Source organism: Podarcis gaigeae (assembly GCF_964106915.1).
Source record: "Podarcis gaigeae genome assembly, chromosome: 11".
NCBI classification, from domain to species: Eukaryota; Metazoa; Chordata; class Lepidosauria; order Squamata; family Lacertidae; genus Podarcis; species Podarcis gaigeae.
In genome coordinates, this window is record NC_139687.1 from 38,593,211 (window position 1) to 38,606,226 (window position 13,016).

The following is a 13,016-nucleotide window of genomic DNA, read 5'->3' on the forward strand; positions in this document are numbered from 1 at the left end:
CTTCCTAAATACAAGGCGCCTCTTGAGTTCTCACTATCATTGGTCTTCCCATGTCTCATTGAGACATTTTCAAAGCTATAGTGAAGACCACATAGGGTGGGGGAAGTTTGCCACCCTGCACAAGGTGGTAGCCACCAATATTAAAAACCAGGGAACAAGTTTTGCCCCGCTTCAAGAGAATAACTACTGAAACTGCAACTAATCCAGAATGCGGCAGCTAGACTGGTGACTGGAAATGGCCACCGAGACCACATAACACCCGTCTTGAAAGACCTACATTGGCTCCCAGTATGTTTCTGAGAACAATTCAAAGTGTTGGTGTTGACCTTTAAAGCCCTAAACAGCCTCGGCCCAGTATACTGGAAGGAGCGTCTCCACCCCCATTGTTCAGCCTGGACACTGAGGTCCAGCGCCGAGGGCCTTCTGGTGGTTCCCTCACTGTGAGAAGTGAGGTTACAGGGAACCAGGCAGAGGTCCTTCTCGGTGGTGGCACCCACCCTGTGGAATGTCCTCCCATCAGATATCAAAGAAATAAACAACTATCTCACGTTTAGAAGACATCTGAAGGCAGCCCTGTTTAAGGAAGTTTTTAATGACTGATGTCTTAATGTATTTTTAATCTTTTGTTGGAAGCCGCCCAGAGAATAATATTATTATTATTATTGCTTTATAAATGCTTACAAATTCATTTTTCACATACAGAGCAAGCATTTTTTCAAAGGGAAGCTGTGTCACCAAATACCACCTCTGGCTCTTCCACCTCAGAGGAAAGAGGACTACTTTTCCAACCACACCACCAAACATCTCTGCCACCCAATCACCTGTACTCAGTATGTTGGGCACTGCTGGTACTAACATTAGTCCAATGAAAAATCACACACCACAAGGTGGTGAAGAGGAAGAGGCAGCACTGGATGCACAGTGCAGAGAAGCCGATCTGAAAGTAGGCAAAGGGTCACTCATGGTCCCCAGATTACTGTTTGAGGAAACACTGGCTGACACTATTACAGCAACTTATACTCATCTATCTAGTGTTGCCCCATTTCTCTGAAAGAGTTGTGCTGCTATTTGTGGATGCAGTGACTTTTCAAAGACCTTTTGTTCAAACCCAGGGCTCACCTTTAGCCCAAACATGAATTATTGGACCAATTTTTAACTTTTTTCCACTCTGTATATGGTATGGTTGTGATGCTCTTGGTGCTAACCCACCTTAGGTCAGACTGCAAGCCAACAGTTAAAGATTCATGTTTTAATGCACTCTTCTATTACAGAATTCCTTTCTTAACAACACACTCCTTGCCACTTAAAGGCAGCAGAAGCATCATAGCAGTTTTAAATGAAATATGTGCCACAGCAGATATAAAGACAAATGGCTTCTACATATACTGGCAAACTGAGATTTATAGAAATGTTATGAGTCTGATTTTAATTTATGAGACTTATGAGCAAATAATTCTCATTATGTGTTCTTCCACTTTTAGTATTGGCCCCTAGTACTGGGATTTGATCACTGCATTTGGACATAACAACTCAGGCTCCCCACCCCTCCCCTGGCACTGCCACATGGCATTGAACGCAAGCTTCTGCTTCCATTTTACATTAGCTGTAATTTAGTATGTTGTCCATCATCTAAAGTGCAGTTATTCTTAATTATGCTTAATGAAAACAAGCCTGGCTCATAAACAATATTTGAAGTTGGCTGGCTTCCGTTGAACTAAGTTAAGATTAAACACAGTTTATCCAGGTGAGGAAAACACAGCAAACTACAGTTAATCAAAAAGAAACACTAACTCCTTTTCACTGCCACATCTTACAGGAGGGGAAGAACACAAACATAGGAGAAAGCTAGACTTGTTCTCATGTCAAACTATGACTAAGAACCAATCCAGACAACGCCTTACTTTTTTCACAAACTTCCTACTAATATTGGGCAGGCCCAACAGTTTTTCCTTAACTATAAAAAGTTTGAGAGCTCCATTTAAAGTCAGAAATAGCTCTGTTCTACCTGAGTAGATATCCATTTGTTTATCCACTGCATATCATAGGCCAAGCATAGCATACGCTTAAGGTTCAATTTCAACCATGAGCAAATTTGCTGACTGCAACAAAGCTGTGGAACAATACATGATATCAATGTACAGTACACCAGAAACCTAACTGCAAAGTGACCTGGAATAATTAGTGAAGATAGTATAAAATTATATACCTATTTTTTTTAAAACTGCTAATGTACAAAATGAAGCAGTGAATTATGGCATCAGCAGTCACTTTCTCAAAAATATTGCCAGATTCTATTGCTGTCCCATTATTTTATCCATTCTAAGCTTCTTGCGTGACATGGGTATCATTCATTGGCCATTCTGAAAATTAGGGAGTGTAAACTACAAAAGGAATCTGAAAGTATACATCACCTAAGACACTTGTCACTAAAAAGTAGTTGTGAAAGTGCTCACACTTCACCTTAAGCTACACTTTCTCATACGCATGCTATTGACACGTGCTAATTTTATTAATTCCGACATATCATTTTTCAAAATTCAGATATGAATGCATGTAGACTGAAGTGTGTGAACACTTTCACCCAACAGATCACTTGCAAAATCACCCATTATTCCATAAAACTATGCTGTTTAGCTCTTCCAAGATTACTGTCAACTGTAAGCAAAGTATGTAATGAATGCTTGACACCAAGTTCACACCCTAGCAGCTATAATATCCAGAAGTTTTCTACTCTGGTGTAGACTTAAGTTACTAGCAGTGTTCAAAACTCCCATTGTTCTAGATGCATTTTGCGACAGGAAACTTCATTAGTGCAAGCAATTTCTGAGCTCTGGATGCAGTACTGCATCTAAGATTTCAGATTAAAACTGCAGAGTAGGAGTAGAAGAAGAAGAAGAAGAAGAGGAGGAGGAGGAGGAGTTTGGATTTGATATCCCGCCTTTCACTCCCTTTAAGGAATCTCAAAGCTCCTAACATTCTCCTTTCCCTTCCTCCCCCACAACAAACACTCTGTGAGGTGAGTGGGGCTGAGAGACTTCAGAGAAGTGTGACTGGCCCAAGGTCACCCAGCAGTTGCATGTGGAGGAGCGGAGACGTGAACCCGGTTCCCCAGATTACGAGACTACCGCTCTTAACCACTACACCATACCGGACCTTTTTCTTCCTTCCCACTTGCAGCTACTCTCTGAAGACTGGAGAAGAGACCCTCTTGAGAATATTAAGGGGGTGGACAGGGGAAGAACTAGATGATATGAAAAATGAACATAATATTTCAGCTGCAGTGCCATTCATTTTCAGCTTTGTACTCTTGTTATTTAAAAGTGCTCCTAGACATTCTGTTAGGTTTAAGGTGCCATTTAACTCCTAGCTTTCATATCTCAGTATCTAACACTGGTAACTAGGAACAGATATTGGGGCTACCTGTTTGCAAACACTACCTACCAACCCACCCTAGCACTATGCACCTGCTCAGGACCATTTCCTAGTGTTTCCGGCTTTGAGCCCCTACCATTTCAGAACAGTTGCCAAGAAGGAGCACTGGCATAAACTAAATCCTGTTTCCCTACAATGTCAGCCCTTCTCTAGAACAGAGGGAAGCCTGAAATAGAGTTGTGTAACCTTGCAACCTAGTTCAGCCACTCAGGCAAACAGATTCTTTATTCACAGAGGGCAGCCGCCAAGTTTGTGAACACAGAAGCAGCTTTCTTTGCCTAACCAGAGTTTTAAAAAGGATACAAGGCCTCTGCACATCTGTAACTCTTAATTACAGGCCCGTCTTCAAGAGCAGCCACCCATACACACATTCGCCCAAAATTCCTCAAGTTTCAGAACTCTCCAGTTAAAGGTACTGCCTCCTCACCAAAACCAAAGTAGTATTTAAATAAAGACACTCGTGGGCAATGCTGACTTCACAGGAATTCCTCTAGAATTTGTCTCCTCTTCACAAAGATTTCTGCCCCCAGTGAAAAGAAGCACGAGGCACGCTTATGTTCCACTTCCAACTATGTTACCCTGGGGTTCTAATACAGTACAGTCAATAATAATAATAATAATAATAATAATAATAATAATAATAATAATAATAATTTATACCCCTCCCATCTGGCTGGGTTTCCCCAGCCACTCTGGGCGGCTTCCAACAAAACACTAAAATACAATAACCTATTAAACATTAAAACATAGCCAAGCTACCGAAGGCTTTGCTAACGAGCGCTCGGGCTATAAAAGCACGAGCCCCCTGCTGGGGGAAAAAAAGATTTCAACTCTGCTGCTCTCGGGACAGTTTGCTCCGCGGCTGTGCCATTTCAAGCGGCCACCGTGCATCCCCACGTGCAAGCACGTCGCCGGTGGCTCGCCGACCCCCACAATACAAGCACGCGCTGGCTGAGCATGAAAGGGACTCCGAGGCGCAACTCGAAGGGGCGGGGAAGGAAGCAAGCTCCGGGAGCCTCAACTGCGGCAAGCCGCAGGGAACGCGGAGGAGAGACCTAAACACAGCCCTCAAAGTCAACCTGGGAGGGGCAGGCCCGCCTGTCAACACCGGGCAGGGAGCCCGGCCCTGGGCGAGCCCGAGGGGGAGGGGAGAGGCAGCGCGGCGGGCCACGTCCAGCAGCCACCCCACTTCCCGCCACAATTGGCCGGGGCTCGCCCCGTGGGCGGCAACCGGGAGGCGGAGGAGCCTGCGGGCGCCGTCTTCGCCGCCCCTTCGCACACGTCTGGGCTCCCCCCGTCGGCGGGGAATGAGGTGTCCCTCCCCACACAGTATCCTCGCACCTCCTCGTCCTGCTCCTCCAGCGAGGCGTCGCTCTCGGGACGAAAGTGGCAGCCGCCGCCGCCACTGGCCGAGTCCTCTTCCTCCTCGCTCCCCCGACGGCGCTGCCCCTCGCCCAACACATGGTCCCCCTTCTCCCCGGCGAGGGGGAAAGAAGCCGTCGCCGCCGCCACCTGCCGCTCGGGGGCGCCGCGGCTGAGGGGGGCAGCGAAGCCCGTCCCGCCGAGCTGCCCGGCTGAGGCATCGCCGTCGCCCTCCTCGGAGAGAGTTTGCGAGCCTGACGAGCTGGAAGAAGAGGACGAGACCCTCCGGCCGCCGCCGTAATCTTGCCGCTGCTGCTGCTCGGCGGAAACTTTCTCGCCCATCGCCGCCGCCAAGTGCTGAGGGGAGACAACCGCCGCCGCCGCCGCCTGGGCGGGTCGGGGAAGAAAGTCAGCCGCCCGCCTCTTCTTCCAGCAACGGCAGCATCCTCCGCCTGGAAGGGAAAGGGGAACACCGAGCCCAGGCACCGCCTAGCGGCTTGCTGCTACCCGCATCGCTTTCCGCTGTCCCAAGCGCGGAAACGCCGCCGGCTCGGAAGCCGCTCCTGGGAGGCGGCAGCGGCGGGGAGCCTGAGCTGTGGGGCTCGGGGAGAGCAGCCCGCTGCCTCCGCCGGCCCCCTGAGAGGGCTGCCGCCTTCCGCGGACCTGCCTCCGGGCCATGGGCGGGGGGGAGACGGGCAGCCCGCCGAGCCAATGGCGGAGGCGGTGGGTGGGCCCTGCCGAGGGAGGGCTCGCGAGCCCGACGCGAGTGAGCGGCAGGTAAGGGGAGCGAGGCGAGGAAGGCGGGGAAAAAGCCGCCGCAAAAACAGAGCGCGAGGCGTGGATCCTGCGCGCGCCCCGACTTGGGAACACGCCCTTCGGACGCGGCGCCCGCAGCGGGACTTCAGCTTTGCAGGATAACGTTATTAATCAGTGCTTGGTATTGCGCTGCCCCGCTGCAGATTTTATTTTATTTTATTTTATTGCAGGCGTAGACTGACAGCTAGTCCCTGCTGAGCCCATTGGGACATTTATTTATTTATTCATTCACGCGCCGCCTTTCTACCAAAAGGTATGCAAGGTGGTTTGCAAATATCCGTAGTAACAACCCCTAAGAAGTCTCGAGGTAGCCGCCACAAAACTTACTTTCGAGTAAAGCTGCTAGCTTAGCTGGGGACTGGCGTGTTAGGCGGTAAAGCTAAACCTACAAATAAATCCCACTGAAGTAAGCGGGGCTCATTCCCCCTCAGCTGTGGAGCTTGGCCGAGTTTCCTTGGGCGCCTCTGTCTCAACCTCACCTACCACAACTGGCTCGATGCAAAGTCTCAAATGCTATTTGGAACTTCTTGGGGAAAAGAGGGCATGAAAATGATATGTATTAATAAATAACCCGTTTGGTTAGCAGGTTATTGATTGATTGATTGATTGATTGATTGAAAAGTCACAATATTCTTTTGGAGATCGTTTTCACTAGTTCAGAGGCAGACGTGGGGAACCCTTGAAGCCCAAGTGAATTTTCTCCAATGAGCAATCTCCCAGGGACCACTTTATTTATTTAGATGCGGCTTATATGCCTAAATGTCTGTAGCAGGCAGAGACAGATGCAAAAGTCAACAGGGACAGAGGCAAAACTGGTTGAAGTAAGGAATATGATGCTTACCTTTCTACAGGTGCTTATGTTCCAACCATGCAAAATCTGGAGGTTTCTACTCATGCCTGTCCATCCAAGAAGCATTCTCACAATAAAGGCAAAAAGGACTCATAGGAGGTGCAGTCCAGAGCCACTGGTCTGTGATGGGGACACGTAGCCTGAGGACAGTCCCATGTGCTTGCCTGGGTGTCTGCAGAAATAATTCAGGCAGTGTGGGCGCATGTGTGTGACTTGTACCTGCAGTTTGCTGTCTTACAACTGAAGCCCAAGTACCTCATGGTGCTGAAGAGAAGCCGTGGTGATTTAATGTATTGTATGGGGTTATACATTTCAGAACTTCTAACAAATTGCTTTATTTGTCCATTTAACAATAACAAAGTAAGGCACTTGAAAGACATACAGTTTTGATTTGTCCATAGAACACTGTAGGACTCCAAACCAAATTAAAAAAACTAGCTTGGCTCTGTTGGATGCCAGGCATAAGGTCTGAAGCCAGTCAGACTTTTTTTTTGTTATCGCGTATCCATCCATAACATAAAGAAAAACACAATACAAAGTGGGTCACTTGTTAAACAAAAACTGGAGTCTTCAAGGGTCCTTGGCGAAAACAGTCAATAACAAGGAGTTACTTCTAAACACGTTGACTAGCTGGATGGCTACATTAAAATAAATACAATTAGGATTCAGGTGAGGGAGCACCCATGAGAGCTGGCTAGAGAAGCCTAGAGGGTCGCATTCAGCGCCTAGACTAGAAGTTCCCTACCTTACTTGCTCTAAGGAATGCTACAAGAGAGCAGTAATCGCTCCTACGGCTCCACCCAAAATTTGAAATACATAGCACCCCTGTGTGTTGTTGTTTAGTCGTGTCCGACTCTTCGTGACCCCATGGACCAGAACACGCCAGGCACTCCCGTCTTCCACTGCCTCCCGCAGTTTGGTCAAACTCATGCTGGTAGCTTCGAGTACACTGTCCAACCATCTCGTCCTCTGTCGTCCCCTTCTCCTTGTGCCCTCCATCTTTCCCAACATCAGGGTTTTTTCCAGGGAGTCTTCTCTTCTCATGAGGTGGCCAAAGTATTGGAGCCTCAGCTTCACAATCTGCCTTCCAGTGAGCACTCAGGGCTGATTTCCTTAAGAATGGAGAGGTTTGATCTTCTTGCAGTCCATGGGACTCTCAAGAGCCTCCTCCAGAACCATAATTCAAAAGCATCAATTCTTTGGCGATCAGCCTTCTTTATGGTCCAGCTCTCACTTCCATACATCACTACTGGGAAAACCATGGCTTTAACTATACGGACTATACAAGCACCCTTGTGTAACTTGAGCCAAAGATTAGCTACAAAACGTATTTTCAAAAGAATAATGGAAGAGACTGCTTATACCAAAAACATTTTTGTTTGTTTTTTACCACTGAGGGTCCAACTACACATGGGGAGGGGGGTTCATGTTAGTGATCTCAGTTCTCCACATCCTAAAACTGCAATCAACCCTACACAGGAATCTGTACAGATGATGCTAATACCACATCTAAACTGCAATTTGGATCAGTTAAAACATATTATTCAACCAAATTCAAGACTCCTCCTATCCTGTTTTCAAGGTGTGTTTTTTTTTTAAGGGAAGTTCTGTGTGACCTTCCATAACCCACCTCTCCATCCTTGCCCCCCGCCACCCATGCATCCAAATAAATTTAAAGTCTCAGTCCCATTATCTTTCATTTCAGAAATTAATAACTGGCTTAATGCCTCCTTTTAATTTCAGTCCTCTTTTTATGCTCATCCCATTCCTTCAATATGAGATAAATCACACATCACTAATGATGGGAGATGCTCCAATCACCATCTCTTTACATATAAAAGATATAGAGTGGATTATAGCAACTTCTTAACGGGTTTAAGGTAAAGTAGTAAAATCCCACTTATATGAGAATTTGACTCTTCCTCCCCCCCTCCCAGATTACAAGTGATTATCAGTTAAGCAGTATCGGGGGGGGGGGTTAATGTTCCATTTGATGTTATTCTTTCCCCCCACTTTTACCAGTACATGGAAAGTGAGGGAGTTCAGAGGTCGCTCCTACTTGTCATAGACCCCCCAGATACAGCAACTGGAGTGGTGGAAGAAAAGGGAAGGCTAAGTGGACTGGGAGGTGAAAAGGAAGCTTCCTCATGAGCAACAGCCTCCTTGGGAGTAAGAGGTAAGTCTCATGAGCAAGGCAAGGGAGTGGCTGAAAAGGTACATACAAAAGTCAGAGTAAGGAAGAAATTGAACTTTGTGGCTGTTTCCAGGCAGGAAAGAAGTAAGGAAGTACAGGATTGCTATTTTTATTTGTTTATATAGCATATTGAGTGTGCATAGTGCCTTAACAGAGTGCAAGAGGACAGATCTTGGCTTGCCACAACCGCATGAATATACAGATTCCCAGAGAGGAGGTCACAGCTGTCTCCAGTCTTTTTATAATCCCACAACACACTGAGCTAAACCAAGGTTTGACTTAGCTGGTGAATAAGCTTTCTCCTTCCTAAACACAATCAGCACCCAAGGTTTATTCTTAGTTTGTGCAGTCCCAGTAAGCAATCATTTGGCTTACTGTGACATTCAAACCAGGCCCCTGAAGTATGTCTCTCCTCTTATTGATTCACTGTAGAAGGAATAAACAAAAGCTGTCCCTTTGCTTCATGTATTATTCAGCATTTGGAAAGGAGTTTGAACTTAAACTCCAACAGTGTAATCCTATGCATCTCTATTGAATTATTGTATTTTAATGTTTTGTTGGAAGCCACCCAGAGTGGCTGGGGAAATTATTATTATTATTATTATTATTATTATTATTATTATTATTATTATGCCACTCCCACCTGGGATTTACTCCCAAATACTTGTGTATAGGGATGTAGCAACTTGGAATAACCATACAGAAACCAAAGTAGGCACAGAAGGAAAAAAGTTATGGTGAGCAAAGGTGAGTAGCCCAAACCTTTAAAAGGACCTACTGTTGCACAGTGGAGGGTTGTTGCCAGCAATGCCACAGTGCAGTGGGTTTGAGGGAGGGGGGAAACCACACCCCTTACCCCCTGTTTTCGGGGGGGGGGAACAGTTAGAGGATCTTATGTTCTTTCCTTCACATGCACACAATTTCCCCAACACACACAACTTGCTGTTAAAGGCTACTACTGTGTTCTAGCCTGCCCTGAGTATCAGGTTGTTAAGAACTGAAGTCATTGACAAAATTGGATATATTTAGCCTTAATACAGTGGTACCTCGGGTTACAGATACTTCAGGTTACAGACACTTCAGGTTACAGACTCCCCTAACCCAGAAATAGTACCTCTGGTTAATAACTTTGCTTCAGGATGAGAACAGAAATTGCATGGCGGCAGTGGGAGGCCCCATTAGCTAAAGTGGTACCTCAGGTTAAGAACAGTTTCAGGTTAAGAACAGACCTCCAGAACAAATTAAGTTCTTAACCCGAGGTACCACTGTAAATGTTAAAGGTGGGATATGATATGGTGTTTTGAATATTTAAAGCCTTTCACCAAAAAAGAAAGATTCAAATGTGTCCCCTGTTGCCAGTTGGGCCAGAACAATCAGTAAATACACTGTTTGAAGGTAGTTTTGGTTCCCAAATATTGTCATAGTAGGTTTTCATAAATCAAAACTAAAAAATACTAGCTTTGTTCAGTGAAATTCTGTGCATATTTACTCAGAAGCAAATCCCACTAAATTGACTGAGTGCACTCATAAACATGCACAGGATTGCAGCCTTTAAGAATAGTTCCACACATATCCCCTTCCTTTTGGTGAGATTCGAGAAACCCAACGGAAAATATACCACAGAAGTCTTTTTGACCACATTTTAGTAAAATATATTTATATTACTAGCTGTAGAGGTAAGGGTTTTTTAATGTTGTGACTAGCCTAGTATGCAAATAAACCCAGGGTTTGGATATTGGGATTTACTTCAGGACTTGAATTAAACGACAGTTGATAGGTTTAGCCCACATCATTCAACTAAGTTCTAGTCAAAGTAGACCCATTGAAAGTTCATATATCTACTTTGATGAGAGGTTGGTTAGCTACAACCATAACTCTTGACACAGCCAAAAAAAACCCACACCCCTCTAAGAAGGCATTATATAGAGAATGTACAAATAGCATACCTGTTTCTACATAAACACACAGTTGAACCTTGTATTTATTATTAGTGGAGGTTTTTTGTTGAATTTCTCCAATAGGATGGAGGGTTAAATAAAGCCAGGGATGTGATGAGGCCAAAGGGTAGCGCTTATGAAAATAATGAAGAGAGCTGTGTTACAGGGGAAATCCTCCTGTATAATGTTAAAGGATCCCAAGAGTAATTTGTTTTAACATACTCATACTCTCCTCAGCAGGCAGACTCAGTTCTATTTCATTATATTATTAACAATAACAGAAGCAGCACTGGTGTGGTGCCAAGAGGCATTAAAGAGAATTGCAGTCCCATTGTAACTTGGATGGCACAGAAACATAATAAAATATGGTAGCTGTTCCAGTGACCTTACAATCTAATTAGGGCAAGATTGAAGAATGGTGATGATAAGCATTTGGGACTTCAGACACAATTTTTTAATAATGTTTCCTGAGCTGATTTTGAATATACCTCGAGTTAGAACTTAACAAATACTGTTACTTGCACTGAAGTTGGCATTGATATGCCAGTTTTGCCTTCTACAATGCAGAGATAATGCTTATTGTCATTCCTGTCAGGTAGCTGGGCTGGGGGTGGCCCTTGCAAAGGCCTTGGAGAGCATCTGCCAGTCAGAGTAAACACTACTAAGCTAGATATGTTCTTCTTTAAACAAGCATTTGGCTGATTGACATCCAAAGCCATCTTACACGTGTTGTTGTGGAGGGGAAGTTATTAGTTTGTTTTTGTTCTTATTTTTATTATATATTTTGTGTTTTTTATATTGTAATTTTATGTTGTGAACTGCTTTAAGAACTAAGGATATAGGGCAGTATAATGTATGTATGTATGTATGTATGTATGTACGTACGTATTCATTCATTCATTCATTCATTCATTCCAGTAGTCTCATTAGAAGACAGTTTCATACACTTATATATTCAACAATTGACTGATATTAATAATGATGGATTCTAAAGGGCTTGACACTATGGTAGATAGAAACCAAACCATTTAAAATATTTAGACAAAACTGGCACCTTGAATAGGACGCGGGTGGTGCTGGGGGTTAAACCACAGAGCCTAGGACTTGCCAATCAGAAGGTCGGCGGTTCGAATTCCCGCGACGGGGTGAGCTCCCGTTGCTCGGTCTCTGCTCCTTCCAACCTAGCAGTTCGAAAGCACGTCAAAGTGCAAGTAGATAAATAGCTACCGCTCCGGCAGGAAGGTAAACGGCGTTTCCATGCGCTGCTCTGGTTGGCCAGAAGCGGCTGTACAGCAGCTCCCTCGTCCAATAAAGCAAGATGAGCGCTGCAACCCCAGAGTCGGCCACGACTGGACCTAATGGTCAGGGGTCCCTTTACCTTTAGCACCTTGAATTGTGTCTGAATATTTATGGAGGGGCTCAGTAGATTTTGGACCTGTTTATGTGCTGGTTTTATGTAATCCAATGTATTTGCCTGTCCAGATGTAGGGTGCCATGGTCTGAGCTAAGTGAAAATTGTGGAAAGTAATTAAGGGCACATGAAATAGAGCATGGTACAAGGAGTTTAGCTTCAAACATTATAAAGGCATGGATGGTGAACGCTCCCAGCCTAGAGATGGAAGAGAAATTTGATTCAGTTCACATTTCAAGGCGAATCTACCAAATCTGCACTTTCTGAAACAATGTGCAGAAACACAGCCATCCTTCAAAAGTTGTCCTTCCTTGAATTTTGCAATACAGTTCTCCAACCAAAGAGCGTGTACAAAAATGCATATACTATGGTAAAGTGTGCGTTGTGGTGCATATGTCAGTAAAATTAACACATAAGAATGCATAAGGATAGTATATAAGGGGGAAATTGCAAAGATGTGTATATTAGGGGAAATGGCATACACAAATGTGTTTATTGGGAGCAAGTTGTACTAAAAAGCAAGTAAATTTTCACGAGGATTTAGAAAACAGAAACTGATGTGGAAATGTAAACATAATGACTTGAAAAATGAGATGTTGAGAGAAACCAAAACCAGAAATTTTTCTTTCTCTTCAAGTCACAAGATTATATCTTCCTCTGTGCTTTCAGTTCTTTCTGACTGACCTGCATTCTCATCACTGTCTCAGGATGCTGAGTTAGAGGAAGGGACACAGAGCTGAGTGCCATCGGCATGATCCCAAACTTCCATACATTCTTGCCTAGCAGTTTTATCTTTTTATAGGGGGGGATGGATGGATGATGAAATTAAACTGCAAGATTTTTCACCAGGGTTCCAGGGAGACGGTTTGCAAAATAAACATGTCTTTTAGGAATTAGAATGATCATGGCAAAGAGAGATGACTTGGCTGATAGTACAGACAATTATTATTTGCCTTTTCAAGTAATAGTTATCCCCATTGCCCTGGGGAGATTCAACAGCTTTTCCTTCTGTGG

General features: G+C 44.7%; 1 protein-coding gene across 15 annotated transcripts in view; it reads right to left on the reverse strand.

Annotated features, from left to right (window-relative positions):
- Positions 1-5,540, reverse strand: part of MAST4 (microtubule associated serine/threonine kinase family member 4) — a 210,853-nt gene extending 205,313 nt beyond the window's left edge. For 5 of the 15 annotated variants that reach the window (XM_083703394.1, XM_083703391.1, XM_083703386.1 and 2 more), the window contains exon 1: positions 4,774-5,467. In XM_083703394.1, coding sequence (XP_083559520.1) covers positions 4,774-5,136 — 363 coding nt within the window. In that variant the 5' untranslated portion in view covers positions 5,137-5,467. Of the gene's footprint in view, positions 1-4,773 lie in introns of all 15 variants that reach the window. The other 10 variants (XM_083703382.1, XM_083703381.1, XM_083703379.1 and 7 more) reach the window with 6 other exon arrangements.
- Positions 5,541-13,016: the final 7,476 nt, after the last annotated feature.